The 18,388-nt window shown below is 41.7% G+C and overlaps 1 protein-coding gene across 1 annotated transcript in view; it reads left to right on the plus strand.

Annotated features, from left to right (window-relative positions):
* The window catches only part of ABLIM3 (actin binding LIM protein family member 3), a 122,364-nt gene that overhangs the window by 27,707 nt on the left and 76,269 nt on the right, over nt 1-18,388 (plus strand). Inside the window, exon 2 of the mRNA XM_063082889.1 lies at nt 12,498-12,635. Within this exon, the coding sequence (XP_062938959.1) occupies nt 12,498-12,635 (138 nt within the window). The remainder of the gene's footprint in view (nt 1-12,497; nt 12,636-18,388) is intronic.

Consider the following 18,388-nt stretch of genomic DNA (forward strand, 5'->3'; position numbering starts at 1 on the left):
ATTAAACATTCTCCCTCTAATCCTCCAGACTATACAAATTCAATTTGAAACTTTGAATGATGCTTTGTTTGCTGAAGATAAAAAAAGGATTTTTTGTCTGTTGATGTTTTGGGAGGCTCTTTAAATTCTTTTATTTCAAAGGGTATCTCAAAGTATTTTTTCTTTCCTCCTATTATCTTTTGGTCTTTTTCTTCTCTTTTTCTTGGTTATTTATCATGTCTTGACTTCTGAGTCTCACATGAAATGTACCAACAACCAAAAAATATGCAAGTGATATTTCACCATGGTGATTTACCCAATTTTTCTCTTTTTCTGTCTTTCCCTTCCCAGGCAGGAATAATTCTTAAAAATCTTATCACTCCATGTATGGACCTCTCTGATTCCTTTACCAAGTTCTACATTAGATTGCAGGCAATTAGAGATATATTTTAATCAGTCATTCATTTGAAAAGTATGAATTGAGTGCCTGCTAGTATCAGGTCCTGGGCTTTGTATTAGAGATACAATAAAAAAAAAAAAAATCTCCCCTATCCCAGCCTAAAACTTTCTTTGGGGTAAAAAGAATGTGTACGTTATCTTTACATCTCCACAATGTTTAGCTTTATTTTATTAGTAGTACTGGTAGTACTATTATTTTCATTTTTATTATTACAGGCTTTTGTTTAACACTTACCATATACCAGATAATGTGCTAGGTGTTTTACGTATATTGCTTCTCATCTTTTCAAAAATCCTGAAAGGTAAATACTGTTTTCTGCATTTTCTGGATGTGGACTAAGTCTCACAAAGCACCTTGCTCAAGCTCACACAGCCTGTGAGAGGAGGAGCCTGGGTTTGAACCCAGATCTGACAGGTGCCATAGCCTATTCTCTCTCCAGCTCACAGAAACCTCTCCATAAATGCCCAGTAAAATATGGAAACTGGCTTCTGTTTTTCAGTGAAGGTTAAGGTTCAGATCTGCCACCTTGCTTATGGAATGCAGGATGTGGACTTTGAGTTGTGATTCTTGTAGTGAGGATGAATCTGCAAGGCTCACTCCTCATCTTACTCCTCTTGTGACCACTGACAGACATCCTTGAGGTTCGTCAATTTGACCCCATCCCATGCATCTCTAATCTCTCTCTTTCTTTTTTTTTTTTTTTTTGGTGGCTGGTCAGTACAGAGATCCAAACCCTTGACCTTGGTGTTGACAGCACCACCCTCTACCAACTGAGCTAGCTGGCCAGCCCTCCATGCATCTCTGATCTCAAATATACCTCTTTGAAAGGCCTCCGTTTCTTCACTGGCAGAACTGTGAAGCTTGGTGCAGACCAGATGTCCAATAAAACACTCTATACAATAAGGAAAACACTCTATTTCTATACTTTCCAATACAGCAGCCACTAGCTATATAGCCTATATATATATATATATATATATATATATATATATATATATATATATAGCCAATAGCTATAGTGGCTATTGAGTACTTTAAATTGGCTAACATGACTAAAGAGCTGAATTTTTAATTTTATTTTAAATAGCCACATGTGACTAATGGCTACAATATTGAGTTAGAATCATCTTTATTATTCTTCTCACCTCTGATCTTATACGTACCCTAGAAGAGCATTTTTTAAACTGTGTTGCAGCCCATTAGCAGATCCTGATATCAATTTCTTCAGTGGCAAACATTTTTTAATGAAATGGCATAAAGTAATGAAATGGCATAACGTGATGAAATGGAATGGAATGGAAAAAAAAATCAGTACATATCATGCATGCTACGTTTTGATTATGAAACTTCTGTTTTACATATTTGTGTACTAGGTCATTATGCAAAAGTAATTTCTTCCAGTGGTTCATAGTCAAAAAGTGTTTGAAAACCACTGCTTGTCCTTGAGTAAAGTCACCGAGACCTTGAGAGTGACATGCTTACATGGTGCTCCTTTATCTAGCTTTAGGCTCTCCAAGACCTCATTTCAGGAGTATTCTGTTCTTCCAGACCCTACAGGCATGTGGTGAGCCTCTCAGATGATAATTAGAAGTGACTTTGTGGTCATCTATCTGTCCAGATGCAAAGATCCCAAACTGGTGACCAACAGGCAGAATCAGCCCTACAGATAGGCCTCTTTGGGACCTTGACATGTTTGTGCATGACCATAATCCCCTGGGGCCAGTAGCTTATTCCTTGTTAGGTGGGCCAGTCTCTCCAGTTTGGTACCCTTGGGTTGATTTCACCATTTACATTACCTGCCTGGCCCCTGAAGGCAATTTGTGCCACTAATATTTAATATACGTAGAGTATTATGTCTGAAAGGAAACTGGGAGATCACAGGGTGCAGACCTTTTACTTTATAGATGGGAAAACAGTGGCCTAGAGATGGGAGTGACCTGCCTGAGGCTTCACATAAAGTCATTGACAGAGAAGGAACTGGTTCTCTCTCACAAAGAAGAACCAGATATTAGTAGAAACTGCAGTAATTCAGAGGAGAAAAGAAGAAAAGAAGAGAGAGAGGGAGGAAGGGATGGAGTGGAATGACGGGGAAGCTGTCTTCACAGCCCTGGGGAGGGAGTTCCTTACTGGCAGGTCAGATTTCTGTGGGGAGGACCTTCTCACAGTCACATAATCATGTCCAATGAGTTTCTAGCTAGCGGATGGCTACAGAGGCCATCAAGGGGAGCCCTGCAGAAGTTTGAGCAATGGGACATGCACTTTAGACACCAGAGAGGGGACCTTCAGGAGAACTCTGCCCTCTAAGAGTTGAGGGTGCTTGAGATGGCTTCGACAACTTCCTGACTTGCGTGGCCTAGACCTCATTTTGGCCTGCCCTCAGGAAAAGTGTCCCTGATCTGAAACTGTGGTGTTTCTGATGTTGCCTGCTGGTCCTGGTGTGAACCAGTTCTTCCCTCCTCTGAGCCTCAGGGCTAAATCTGTAAAAGTGGGAATGTGGATGAGATGGGGTAGAAGGTGCCCCGGGGGCTGCTTTGGGGTGGAAGAGGGTCACAAGTGGGTGACACTCTAGGCCCTACTCCACTGCAGTCACAGCAGCTCTGAGTTCATCTGCCAGGCTCTAGGCAGGGATCCCAACTCCAGTTTCTTCACGCACCTAGCAGTGCACCAGTGGAGCTGGCCAGGGGTGAGGCAAAAGGGAGAGGTAGGAACTGTGGTGATCTGCAAGGATTTAAAAACAAACACCAGGCTACCCAAGTAAAGCATGTCTGAGCCACATCCAATGCAAGCCACCTCCCTTGTCTAGGGGATTTCCCTGAGTGACCACCAGAGCATCATACATTTTCATTCCATGCATGGTCTGCAGCAGCATCAGTGTAACCTTGAGGCTGTTTCATAATTTGATTTCAAGAAAGGGTTCATAGCTTTAAAAAAAAGTATGGAAACCTCTAGGCTAGACGTTTTCTATATGCCTTCCACTCTGATGCTGAAAACCTGTGAGTCCAGGGGAGCCGGATTAACAGCCAGTGTTCCTTGGGTTTCCCCACAGTTTGTCAGAGCTTGATGGCCTGCCAGAGTCTCAGGAAGCAAACATTGTATAAGTATTAAAACCTCTGGCTCCAAGGCCAAGGGACTGAGTCACTTGCAGCACAAGGACAATTGCTGGCTTCCTGAAGTTCCTCTATTTCCAACGTGCTTTCCAGAGCCCCAGATGAAACCCAAATGGTATTTTTCAGATAAGCAGTAGAGATACTAGAAAAGGTGCTGCCAGCTCCAGTGCAAGGCAACTCCATTCTCCCTGCTGGGTGTGCTTGGGCAGGTCCTGAAGTCCAGATAACTCCTAAGCAGAGAGCAGGTCCCTCTTCTTTCTCTTAGGGTACACTGGGCAGGAGGCCCTGCTGGAATACCCCATAGGAGAGGGAGGAGAAAAGGGGAAATCAAGCTTCTCCTCCACCTCCTGATGCCTGTCTGAACCCTGGCTCTAACATTTACATGGTGTGTAACTTTAGACCACTTAAGTACCCTCTCTGTGCCTCAGACTCCCCGTGTATAAAACGGGGACATATGGTGGGTATCTCATGGAGTCGCTGTAAGAATTAAATTAGATGATACACATGAAACACTGAGCACAGGCCTGGCACCCAGTAATTGCTCAATTAATGCTAGTTGTTTTCAGCTATTTTTACAGGCTCCTCAGCATCCCTGACGTGGGGTGTGTGTGTGTGTAAAGGTGGCAAGGAACAGAGTCAGCAGTGGCAGGAAGGCTGGTGTTGACTGACCGGAGCCCACTCCAGTGTGAGGAAAATGGCAAGGCCAGTGGATCCCTAGGGACTTCCCCTCCATCAAACCTTGTCTGCTCCTCAGCTATTCTTCCACAGCTCTGTAGACCAGACTATTAAAATGCCGTGACCAAGTGTGGCCAGATGGTATTTTTGAAATGATTGCTGGTGTTTTCTTCACCCACCCCACCCCCTGTGCCTTCCCTCTATTCAGTGAGCAATGCCTCAGGGCTGGGACAGGCAGCAGAAAGCAAGGACAAAAGAGGTGGCTTCCTGGCTTTGGAATTTCAAAAGCCTGTGCCTTTAGAAGAACAGGAAGGATTTACTACAAAGCTAAATTTCCTAGAGAGAGCCTAAGTTACAGAGGGCTGAAAGCCTCCTTTTCCCCCAGCTAACAAGAAAGATTCCCTGGCCCAGGGGTAGGGAGGAGACTGTCAGGGAAGAAATGGAACACAGATACATTTGAGTCCTTAGAAAGAGGCCCCATGCCAGCCCCAGGGGCTGAGTCTGTGGGCACAGACACAGTCAACAGCAGGAGGGACAAGGGGAGCAAGGGGTGGACACACTGGCTGAAACTTAGCTTCCACTTATCTTTAAATAGGAACCAGTTGAATGATAAAAAATGAACTCCCAGATTTTGTGGACTGCCGTGCAGGCCGCCTTGGTCATGGTCACGATGCTCCCTGCAATGAAGGCCTCTTTAGGTCCAACCCAAAGCCTTCCTGCTGTGGCTATCACGTGGCAGCTGGCTGTCAGACAAGAGCGTGCCATTCCAACACATGTACCGACAACACATTTCTGAAGAAAGCTGCACGAGCCATGTTGCCAGCTACACGCCCTTACCACAGGACATCCTGATGAGCCTGGCAGAGAGAGGCTGCGGAGGAGTCTCTCTTGCAGCAAAGGTTCTACAATACCCTCTTTGGATGAGAGACTGTGTTCCTGACCTGCTGATATGGTAAACTGTGGCCAGGCTGGAGCCATCTGTGGAGTTCCCTGGGATTTCCCAGAGGACTCCTATCTCCTCTCTGCGGCAGCTGCCAACACCTGCAGAGCTTGCCTCTCTCAGGAGCCAGCACACACACGTCAGGCTTCACCTGCCCGTGCCAGGAAGGCTGCTCTAGGCTGATTTCCCCTGGCCTGGGAGCAGCAACCACAGCTTCTTCATCATCTGCCGTAGAGGCCGAATTGCTCTCCCCTGGTTCCTGGTCTGTACTCTAGTAACCCCTAATCATTATTTTTAAATATTTTTAAAATTATTTTTTTACTGCGCTGGGTAATGGATGATTAGTGTTGGGGGAAGATTAGACACCCCTTTTAGCCCGTCCCAATCCCACTTCCTCCCAGAGGTAGCTACTGTTGTCACTTGTGTGTTGCAAGCAGTAGAGCTTAGTGGTAAGAGCACAGGTTTTGGAGTCAGACTGCCTGGGTTGAGATTCTGCCTCTGCCATTTACTAACAATGGGGCAAATGGCAGCTCTCTGGGCCTCAGTTTCCTCATCTATAAAATAAGGATAATATTATCCCCTCTTGAGTAATGAAAACTCAATGACATGACATATGTAAATTGCTGAGCACACTTTCTGACATAGAAGAACCACCGTCTAAATATTATCTATTACCTTCCCAGACTGCAACTTATGCATTTACCCCTCCCATCTCTTCATGCATGGCTTCAGCTCCAAACCCTCTCCTATGCTTCTGCATCTTGGGACACTGACCCCAGCTGACCTGCTGTAACACTAAACCTCAACATGACCTCCAGACTTATGATAGTTTAGCCTTTTGTGAATTCTCCCCACCTTTCCATGACCCTGAGGCTCTGCGCCAGCCCAGCCCACCATCTCAGTTTGCCCTCCTTCGTCCTGTTGTCCTAGAGCGGATGCCCTCATGCGTGGAGGCAGGCGTAAGTCCTGCGTGAGCTTGGGTGAGTCCCTTCTCATCTCTGGGCCTCAGCTTTCTCATCGGCTAAGTGAAACCATTGGACCAGATTTGGTCATTCTTTTATTCTTTCCACAAGCATGAATGTGACAGTGACACAATGAGATGACCACTTACTGTCTACCTGGCACTGAGGGTCTAATGGTAAATAAGAAAGGCATGGCCCCTGCCCTCATGGAGCTCACAGTCTAGTGTATGTGGATAACCTCCCAGTGCTTTCTGCTCTGAAAGTCTGATTCTAGGTATTCACACAACGCACATGGACGGAATGACACAATGAGATGACAGATGCATAGCCCTCAGGGGTTTCCAAAAACAGCTCTTACAGTCTCCCTATCACTCATTTACTTATTCTGAGTAAACACAACCAAGAGACATGCTAACACATCCCCTGGAAACAGCAGATGTGCCCAAAATACACTACCCCAGGATAGCATAGATCATAGCCTCTCGTTCCCACAACAGGAAACACCCAATTCACACATTCCTCTGCAGGATATATCAGAAGCCTGTCAGCCACCCACAGAAACACATAAACAAAGAGAGCTCCAGAGATAGGGGAGAGAGAAGAGGTTGCTTATGGTGGTGAATGGTCTGCAGCCAAGGGATTTTTTCTTGTCAGCAGGAAGGGAAAACCAGGAAACCTTTCCTGGACTTGTCCAAAAATGGATTTGAGAAATGTTTGAGCCAAGCTCAGTGGCCAGCTGGTAGGGGTAATTTGGAAAGAATTCCTGCCTTGGGTCAGAGGGGCGGATGCGTGGCTTCAGAGATCTATTAATGTGAGTTGTTTCTTACTGAGCCCAAGTTACATGCCAAGCAATGCACTAAGCACTTTTATTATTTAAGTAACGACACAAATGACTTGAATTATTCCCATTCTAGAGATAAGGAAACTGAGGGCTGGGTTAATTGCGTAATGTCACACAGCCAACCAAGTGGCAGGGCTGAGATCCAAACCCAGCCTACCTGACTCCAGCATCCATACCTTCCCCACTGTGCCATGACGTATGCTTCCTGCCTTTCCAGTGCAGGGATCCCGTGACTCTGTGGTCTCACCATGGAAAACAGGATGGGTGCCTCCACCGGCCCTGATTCAACTCCGAAATCAAAGCCAAGGGCCCTGTTGTGAACTGCTGGATCTTCTCATATACTGACCACACCTTAACCCTTCAGGTAGTCTCTTTCCACCTGTGAATTGCCTGGATCCACACTTGGGTCTCATCTTCGGTATTTAGTGAATACCTGTGAACACACTCAGAGTACTTTGGGCTCTAATGAAGCCACAGGGAAGCCCAAATGTGAAGGCTGCTGCAGCCTGCACTGCCCCTGTGTGCTGTTTCCCTGGGCCCCGGGCTGTGCGAGCTCATTGCAGTGCCAGTCGACTCTCTGCTTTATGTTTCACCTTTCAACCAGAAGCTCCACAGTTTTTATTACACGTCCAGCCAGTTACTCACAGTTGTTATGCTGTCTCCAAGTCGACTTTGTCACTCTTTTAATTATACTCCAGCATAGCATAGGTGCTTTTACCTTTTAAAGACTATTTTAAAGACAGTCTATTAATATGTGGGGACGTTTTTATCCACAAGGTCAAGTGACCCTCGGGGGAGAGGAAAAAATTATATGCAGTAAGAATATTATAACTTAGGTTGTATTGCTTGTGAGAGAGGAATCCTACCATTATCTGCTTTTAAAAGAGACTAATAAGTCAGATGACATACCACACAGTCTCGTTTAAAAGTGGGACCAGTTAATAGAGAGGAGAGAGTGTGGAGGGAGAGAAGGAAACATAGTAGACAACACACAAAGGCAGAATCCTTTTTTAACTGGAGGGAACCTTGTAAGTCATTTTGTTCTTTCTCCTCAGTGACCAAGGAGGCCAAAGAAATTAGATGATTTGCCCAAGGTTAGCTCACTGGTAACAGCAGAGAGGGAATTGGAACCCAGGTTACTTCCAGCACTATCTGTCAGAGAGAAACACGCAGAGATGAAGAGCAGCAGACAGAGCCAGGGTGAAGGCAGGTGGAGGAACTGGTTGCTGAATTCATTTTCCGCCTTGTTCAACTCATGTGCTCCTTTTAACTCACCAGGAGATCGGTCATGCCTCCCCTTCCAAGATGTTGTTTTGCTCCAACAACTTTATTTCTGTAGCATTTGGGATGAGCTCTACTTGCAAATTTACTTGTGGACTTACGACGTATTTTCTCATAGAACTCTAAAGATTTTGTATGTGTATAAAAGAGGGCTCAATGTTTCAGACCCTTAATTTTTATCTCAGAGGCATTGGTCAGCTGATTTTATGTCTTAAAAAATTATAGTGACAGATATTGCCAACTGATTTTCTTGCTTTTATTCTTGGAAAGATTAGGATTGTTCAGTCTTTCGGTGCCTGAAAAATTGTGATTTTATAAAAAATCATTATTTATTTCATTGCTCAGAATCTTTTGTTTCCAAATCAAACTCAAGATGAATGAATATGTATACAATTGGTTCCTATTGCAAATTGTTTTTTAAATACAACATTAAAACTCTTCAGGGATAAAAATGAATAATTTAAGTCTGAGGTGGTACTCCTGAATTAATTTGTACACGTGATTGTTATATGACTAGGATTCAACCAGGTTTAATTTGTTTTTCCCCTGCCTGGTATTCCATTTTTGGAGGTATCAGGCTATACTAACCAATATGGTAGCCACTAGCCATGTGTGGCTATTTAAATGTAAATTTATATTAATTTAAATTAAATTAAAAATTCAGTTTCTCAGTCACTCTGGCCACATTTCAAGTGTCCAGTAGCCACATATGGCTAGTGATTATTATGTTGGATACCGTAGACATAGAACATTTCTATCATCTCAGAAAATTCTAGTGGATGGCACCGCTTAGGGGCTAGTAAGTCAGAATGTCTCTCCTAAGTGCCCTTTGTTGGCCAAATAATGTTAAAAGAAGCCAGAGGTTCCCTGCACACATTTTAGAAACATATTGCACAATCCATATGTCAAAACATGGGCTATCTCACAAGTGAGCAGAGCTAATGTCCTTTGAGGCTTATGGCTGCTCTCAAATGTTGCTCTCAAGCGTAGATAGTGCCTAATGTTTGAGGTAGTTTGGAAAGTCATGTTTAATTCAATTTGGAATTGAAAAGATCTTTGCCCATAAGACAAATGCTATAAATCATGTGACTGAACCTTAGTATTTTCTGAGATAAAATATAGTGAAAATAATAACCAGCAGAAAATCAACAATCAATTTTAGTGTTTCAGGGGAGTTACAGGTTGGTGGGAAGAAAAGACACACACACACACCCATACATACCTACACATACAAAGAATAAGGTAAGATTAAGTTCCTGGCTTAGCAAGGATACAAAATCTTACTGGAAATGTGGTGTTTCCAGGGCAGGAGCAGATGTGGCCTTTCTCAGCCTATCTTCCCTTGACCCTGGAGTTCCTGCTGGCTCTGTTTGGATAAAGAAAGCCTTTACCACACCTGTAAGCTCAAATCTTACTAAACCCCTGCCCTTTTATAATCTCAGCTCATATCACCAATCTGGAAAAACTGGTGCCAACAATGCATGAATTTCTGCTTACAGGACCATTTACAAACATTACATACTTCTGGAGCTCTGGCCACACTCAGCCTCACCAAAGCAGCACCCTCATCCTGAGGGACAGTGGCAGAGTTAGGCTGGGGATGCCACCACTACTTCTGCCCCCAAAAGCCCATTTTCCTGATCCATCCCCTCACTCTGACTTTATGACTTTTTCTTGGTTGGATCAAAGACTGAGTTCTGACTGAGGACTATGCTCACAAATCCATTTCCCCAGAAAATCAAATCAAATTAGAAAAAAACAAATTGATCTTGGAAGGTGAATTTTGAACAATAAGGCAGGTTGAATTAGAAGAGGGAGAGGAAAATCTAGGCAGTGATTCTTGGGGAACTTTTGGATACTTCCAGAATCTCTCATCATTGATGGTGACGATCAGACTATTTGTTCTCACTTTGTTTTCAGGCTCACAGTTTTGTTTCCCTTGGCAGTGGGAGACCACTGTACTGCTCACATAAACAGAATCTATATTTTTCTTACAAATTGAGGGCAGAGGGGAGAGTGAAATATTTTTTAGGGGACATTGAGCAGGAATCAGAAAAAGAAGAAAATGGAATAGGACTAAAGAGAGTATTTATGGACATTCTGGGGGGTGCTCTGGGGAGGAGGTGGTGGCCATGATACCACTGAATATTTGTGGAGCACTTAATGCACTTTTCAAAATGCTTTACTTGTATTAACCCATTTAATGAGTGAATTAATGATTTAGTTAACTGGCTAATTCATTTAATTTTTGTCTTGAATTTAAGGCAGAAATAAAAGAGTTAAATAATGAGCATGAATTGCATGACAAAATGATTGTGAGGATATTATTCTCCCACCCCAGTTAACAAAGTTGTCAAAAGCCAGTTTCAGGGCTAAGCAACCAGCTCTCTGACCTACAGTGCTCTGTGATTCAGGACACCAGTAAGTGGGAAATAATCAGAAGTCCTCATTTCCTGTTCCTTGACTTTAAGAGAAGGGTGGATTAGATCATTTAGGTAGATAATAGGCCTTTCTGAGAATACGAAGAAAGCTATAGGATAAGGTACATAACACCAAATTTAATTAGAGAAGTATCAGATCCCAGGTGGATCAGATAGGATAGTCTAGGTTATGCTGCAGTAAAAATTAAGTCTTAGAGGCTACAACAATAAAGATTTTTTTCTTGCTCATGATAGATGTTCATCATGGGTTAGCTTGGAGTTCTGCTTCATGACTCCTCAATCAGGGATCCAAGCTGACACATCCTGCAAACCATCTGGGGTATCACTTGTTACTGGGTTAGGGGAAGGCAACGTGGCAGATCATGTACTGGTCCCTAAGGCTTCCAATTGGAAGGGACACACACAATTTCCATTCACATTTCATTACCAAGCAAATCACCACATGCAATCCTCTCTGTGCCTGGAAGAAAAGATTTAAATTTCAGTGAACAGAGGTAACTACCACACTAGATCAAGAACTCCTGAAGCAGGTGATCTCTAAATTCCTTTCTTAGTTAATTGTTGCTACGAGTCCAGATTAATTTATAATATATTTATTCAGTTTGTCCAGGAAATCTACATGTATAAATGATAGGTACCAATTCCCCTTCAATCAGGCAGTTATCTTTTTAACCAGGCAAGAGTGAGCCTTCTCCTAATAAAGTATGAACAGATTTTTTTGGACTATTGCTTCAACGTTGACTGAGAACTGAGGAATTGAGGAATTCTCTCCCCAGTGCCACTAGGAGCTGCCTAAGAGAGAGGATTTGGTTCCTCACTGGCAAAGTTATCTCAACAGCTTATATATACATAAAGAGGCAGGACCAGACAGCTAACTGCTAATATCCCCACCAACCCTTTTTTTTCTAGGCAGAAAAAAATTTTGTGTTCTAGGCAGGTGGTATTATTAAATACCAGAAGACCAGATTTTAAAATGGCGAAGCCAAGTATATCTGAGGGAAAGGAGATCTAGAAAAGCAGCCCTCAGGTCTTAGCAAGGGAGTAATAGACTCAATAGGCCAGCAGAGCTCTTTGGCATCATCAGTGCTGACCCCCACACTCCAGCTCCTAGTGACTTCAGCCCCTTCTTAATATCCACCAACAATTTTTCTTAATCATACACATTGAACATTTTCTCAGTCTTATGGAAAGTGCTGTTTAAAGGTGGCTTTAAGATGAGTCCTCTTGTCAGCCTCCAGCCAGCCAGCCAAAGTTTCTCTCTTCAAGCCTTCTATAAAGAAAGTCTGTTTCACAATTGACCATCCTCATTTGATAGATGTGAAAATGGAGGTCCAGACAGGGGCCATTACTTGCTTAATTCAAAGGCTAGTTGGAGGCAGGGTCAGCCACCCATTTCTTGGAGACCTGTGAATCAATTGTAAGACCCAAATTCTTTTTAGAAAGTTTGGGACCTAATTTTGATTGAGAGTTCACCCAAGAAAGGTATTTCTGGATCGTTTACTATTGAATACTCTACTTCCTCTTTTCTTTTTCTTCATTCAGAAATTTGGCCTCTATTATTGCAAGGAAAGGCTGTGTTCACTCCTAAGTCTCTGCCTGTGTGGGGGGTGTATGAACTCACATCTCCATGCCACTCACTCAGTGCTGCCTTCGTGTGGCACACTCGACCCGATGATGAATGGAAGGTCCTTTGCTAATCATTTCTACCCTTTCTGCTCTTTGTTCCAGTTAAGGTTATGATAATGTCATATGGTGGCTTTTTTAAAGCATTAGGGCCTTCTAGATCGTGATCTCTTTGTTTCTTTCTACAGTTCCTTATCAGCAGAATCCTTACAATCCCCGGGGCAGCTCCAATGTCATCCAGTGCTACCGATGCGGAGACACCTGCAAAGGGGAAGTGGTTCGTGTTCACAATAACCACTTCCACATCAGATGCTTCACCTGTCAAGGTAGGAGGCCCAATTTCCTAGCTGCCTTCTAAGATTGCTGTGAGGTTGTGATGTGGGGGAGAGAGGGAGCCTGGTGACCCAGAAGGAAAAAGGCAATCCTGCAAGCATAACGTGCACATCTGAAGAGACCCCTGGCTTGTGCTTGTAAATAATTTGAGAGTAAATGAAAGCATAAGCTCTCTTGGCTAAAATTCAGCCTGGCTCTCAGATGAGCACCTGTTCTGTGACAGCGTGACAATCCTCAATGGTTAATAAGGGAAAAGGTACATCTTGACTTTAATAAGATTTAATTTGGGAGCAGGTAGATGTTGGGTCACCTCTAATTGTTACAGCCATCCATGGCTAATTTGTAGAATCCTAGGCTCAGCTGAGCTAAGAGTTCCCAAAGAAGGAGGACAACTAGCAGCAGGAAGGAAGGAGGGACTCAGCTGAAAGAACGTGAAGAGCCCTCCGGCCCAAAGGACCACACTCCCTCTCATGGTGTCCCTGACAAATGCCTCTCCAGCCTCCAGCTCTTGATCTCCTCCTCCAGGCTTCCCTGCTCCACAGAGCAGCCATTCTGATGTTGGATTGCCCTATGGGATTAGAAACTGTTTAACGTAAAACCTGTTACTTTTACCTGTTGGTCCTAGATTTATCCTCGTAAAGCTTGAAGAATTGTGTTGGCTTTGCCCAGCGACCACCCTTCAGAACTCATAGCCAGGTCTTCCCTATGTCAAATTATATTTTAGGTCCCTAAACTGGACTGCATCTGAAGTGATTCCAACTTGTGTCGTCACCCTGAAGTCTTACTTCTTGATCCATTCTAGCTTGTCACTGTAATTCTTAAAGCACGATGCCCAGAACAGATCACAGTTCTCAAGGTCTGGTAAATACAGCAAGGACTACATTTCTGTTAATGTGATTGATATTGAATTGACTTCCTGAGGAGCCACTTTAAACCATTGACTTATATTGAATTTAGTCAATTGAAACTCCCAGATCTTTTGACGTCAGTAACTGCCTCAATCTCATGTATCTGAAATTGACTTCTTCTGCCATCAAGAAAAATTCTGTACTTCCTTCTTCATGATCTAACAGGACTCTGCATTGAGCAAATAAATTACATATTTATATTTCCTAATTTTTGTAGAAACATTTAAGAGATATATTTTAATTGATGTGATTTAAATTTTATATTAAGAATTGGCAAACTCCTTTAGTGTATGTTGAACTGCAAGAGTATCTTGGTGAGTGGCTTTTTTTTACCTCTTCGGAAACTGAGGCAGGACAGAGGTAAAGACAATATAATTGTTACAAGGTGATTTGGGATATAACTCTGTAATTATATTCTTAAGAGAGTGTATGAATTACCTTTTGCTTAAGCCAAAACTTAATAGCTTAAACCAATATTTTATTTAGCCATGATTCTCTGAGTTGGCTGGGAGGTCCTTTCAGTCTGAACCAGCTCTGCTCATCTCTGCTGGCTTCATCATGCTGATATGTGGTGAGCTGTGAGTCTGCTGGCAGTCGTTGGCAAGCTGTTGACCTGGATGCCTCCACATGGTTTCTCATCCTCCAGAAGGCTGGCTTGAGCTCATTCATATGGTGATCTCAGAGTTCCAAGTGCAACAAGAGAGCAAGCTTCATTAAGTAAGACTTTTGCAAGCCTCAGCTTGTATCACACTTGTTAAAGTCCTACTGTTGGTCAAAATACATCAAATAGCCAACCCAGATTCAAGGTCTTGGAGAAGTAAATTTTGACTTTTGTGGGAGGACCTACAGCATCAGATTTCAAGGGTGTGAATGCACAAAAGGGAATAATTTGGTCATTTTGGGAGTCTACCGAAAGGAGGTTATAGGATCTGTTTCAATGGAAATTTTAGCAGAAAAATTATTTTTCTGAATATTTTCCATGTCAACTTGTTTAAAGGTAAAACAAATGAGAAGTTGTTTCCAGCAGTAGCCAGTATGGAGATTAATACTTTTAAGTTCTCTGCTTGACTTTTAAAAAAAAGATTTACACCAAATATATAGCATGAATATAGCCTATGAATCCATGTAAAGGGTGGATTATGGATAGACATTTTCATACAGGTTTTATTTCCCTCCACCCAGTACCAAAGCTGGAACAGGCAAGTTTCCCTCTCATCTTCTTCTCCAGAGCCAGTTGATTTCTCATTCATTCTACACTGAGAGTAAGATTTTTGCAGGGAAATCTCAGCTTTATGTAGAGGTCTACTATTAGATTCCCACTTTAGCCAGTCTCTGAGCTTTAATTCTGATTCTCCATGATCCATTTAGACATCATGGTAAAAGCTCAATGTCTCCCTGCAAGATTTAGCATAAACTATCAGGATGAATACCACTGGTAGTCACACCAGGATTTCTGCTTCTATTTTTGTCTTTGACCTCCACAGATTCCTTCCTTTCATGTCAGCATAGTAGTATATTTTAAAACGGTCATAAAAGAAATTCATAGACATTTTATATTTTTTAAATGAGGCTTTCTAGGATAACTGATCTCCATCCTGGCAAGTGGCAGAAGTAAATGATGATCCTCTTTGAAGGAACTCAACTTTACTCAGACTTCGAAGAATTACCACAAGGCTGGCTGGTTAGCTCAGTTGGTTAGAGCACAGCCTTGTACACCAAGGTCAAGGATTCAGATCCCCATACTGGCCAGCTGCCAAAAAAAAGAAAACAAAAATGACAAAGAAAGAATTCCTGCAGATAAGTTTATTAGGAAATGAGTAACTTACAGAAACACACAAATCACAATAGAAAGCAGAATCAGATCCTCGAAGACTTGTGTATTGGAATTTTCTGTTATATAATAACTATATTGACACATTTTAAAAAGTAAGAGAAGCTAGAAAATATGAACAAGAAACAAACAGCACACTGTAAGTAGTAACATAGGACATTTAAAAAAGAAACAAGTCTTCTAGAAGTAAAAATGTATAAGCTTTGAAATTAAAAACTTCATTTATGAATTAAATAGCAGATTAGATATTGCTGAAGAGAGAATTAATGAACTGGAAGACTTAGCCAAAAAAAAATTATATGGGGATACTTCAAAAAGTTCATGGAAAGATATATATTATCTTTTAATTCTATTTTTCCACAAACTTTTTGAAGTACCTTCGTAAAGCTATAGCCCAGAAACCCAAGAAGGTGGTAAAAATAAAAGAGAAGTTGATACCTGGAGACTATAGTGAGAAAGCTTAACATATATATAAAATCAGAGTTCTAGGGAAATATAATAGAGAACATGCTTGGGAGGACACTATTGGAAGAGATAACAGCTGTGAATTTTCTAGAACTGTTGAAAGACACATATCCTTGGATTCAGAAAACCTAATAAATTCCTGTAGAAAGATATGAAAGAAACCCACCTATACACATCCAAGTGAAACCTTAGATCATCAAAACAAAGAGACAATTTTTAAAGTAGGTAGAGAGAAAAGACAGATCTATATATGAATGGTAAGTAGACTGACATGTGACTTTTTAGTAGCAACAAGGAAACCAGAAAACAGTCAAATAATATCTTTAATGTACTGAAAGAATTAACTGTCAAGGCAGGATGATGTTCAGCAAAACTATCTTTTAGAACAAAGGCAACCCCACAGCTAACATTATACTTACTGGTGAAAGACTGTATACTTCCCAGTAAGATCAAGAACAAGATGAAAAAGATATAACCAGAAAAGAAAACTACAGGCCAATATCCTTGATGAATATAGATGCAAAAATCCTCACTAAAATACTAGCAAACAGAATACAGCAACACATACGAAAAATTATTCATCACGATCAAGTGGGATTCATCCCAGGGATGCAAGGTTGGTTCAACATACGCAAATCAATAAATGTGGTACACCATATTAATAAACTCAAACACAAGGACCATATGATCATATCTATAGATGCTGAAAAAGCATTTGATAAAGTTCAGCACTCATTCATGACAAAGACCCTCTATAAGTTACGTATAGAGGGAAAGTATCTCAACATAATTAAAGCCATATATGCCAAACCCACAGCCAATATCATCCTGAATGGGGAAAAGCTGAAAGCTTTTCCTTTAAGAACAGGAACTAGACAAGGATGCCCACTCTCACCACTCCTATTCAACATAGTGTTGGAAGTACTAGCCAGAGCAATCAGAGAAGAGAAGGAAATAAAGGGCATCCAGATTGGAAAAGATGAAGTCAAACTGTCCCTGTTTGCAGATGACATGATCCTATATATTGAACAGCCTAAAACCTCTACAAAAAAACTCTTGGAGTTGATAAATGATTTCAGCACAGTAGCAGGATACAAAATCAACACACAAAAATCAGTAGCATTTCTTTTCTCCAATAGTGAACATGCAGAATGAGAAATCAAGAAAGCCTGCCCATTTACAATAGCCACCAAAAAAATAAAATACTTAGGAATTGAGTTAACCAAGGAGGTGAAAAATCTCTATAATGAGAACTACAAACCACTGCTGAGAGAAATTAGAGAGGATACAAGAAGATGGAAAGATATCCCATGCTCTTGGATTGGAAGAATCAACATAGTGAAAATGTCCATACTACCCAAAGTGATATACAAATTCAATACAATCCCCATCAAAATTCCAAAGACATTTTTCTCAGAAATGGAAAAAACTATTCAGACATTTATATGGAACAATAAAAGACCACGCATAGCCAAAGCAATGCTTAGCAAAAAAAATAAAGCTGGAAGCATAACACTACCTGACTTTAAGCTATACTACAAAGCTATAATAACCAAAACAGTATGGTACTGGTATAAAAACAGACACACTGACCAATGGAATAGAATAGAGAATCCAGAAATCAACCCACACACTTACTGCCAGCTGATCTTTGACAAAGGCACCAAGCCTATTCACTGGCGAAGGGACTGCCTCTTCAGCAAAAGGTGCTGGGATAACTGGATATCCATATGCAGGAGAATGAAACTAGATCCATACCTCTCGCCGTATACTAAAATCAACTCAAAATGGATTAAGGATTTAAATATACACCCTGAAACAATAAAACTTCTTAAAGAAAACATAGGAGAAACACTTCAGGAAATAGGACTGGGCACAGACTTCATGAATACGACCCCAAAAGCACGGGCAACCAAAGGAAAAATAAACAAATGGGATTATATCAAACTAAAAAGCTTCTGCACAGCAAAAGAAACAATTAAAAGAGTTAAAAGACAACCAACAGAGTGGGAGAAAATATTTGCAAAATATATATCTGACAAAGGATTAATATCCAGAATATATAAGGAACTCAAACAACTGTACAAGAAGAAAACAAGCAACCCAATTAAAAAATGGGCAAAAGAGCTAAGTAGGCATTTCTCTAAGGAAGATATCCAAATGGCCAACAGACATATGAGAAAATGCTCAACATCACTCAGCATCCGGGAAATGCAAATCAAAACCACATTGAGATACCATCTAACCCCAGTTAGGATGGCTAAAATCCAAAAGACTATGAACGATAAATGCTGGCGAGGCTGCGGAGAAAAAGGAACTCTCATACATTGTTGGTGGGACTGCAAAATGGTGCAGCCTCTATGGAAAATGGTATGGAGGTTCCTCAAACAATTGCAGATAGATCTACCATACGACCCAAATATCCCACTGTTGGGAATATACCCAGAGGAATGGAAATCATCAAGTCGAAGGTACACCTGTTCCCCAATGTTTATCGCAGCACTCTTTACAATAGCCAAGAGTTGGAACCAGCCCAAATGCC

This window comes from Cynocephalus volans, chromosome 2 (genome assembly GCF_027409185.1).
Source record: "Cynocephalus volans isolate mCynVol1 chromosome 2, mCynVol1.pri, whole genome shotgun sequence".
NCBI lineage: Eukaryota > Metazoa > Chordata > Mammalia > Dermoptera > Cynocephalidae > Cynocephalus > Cynocephalus volans.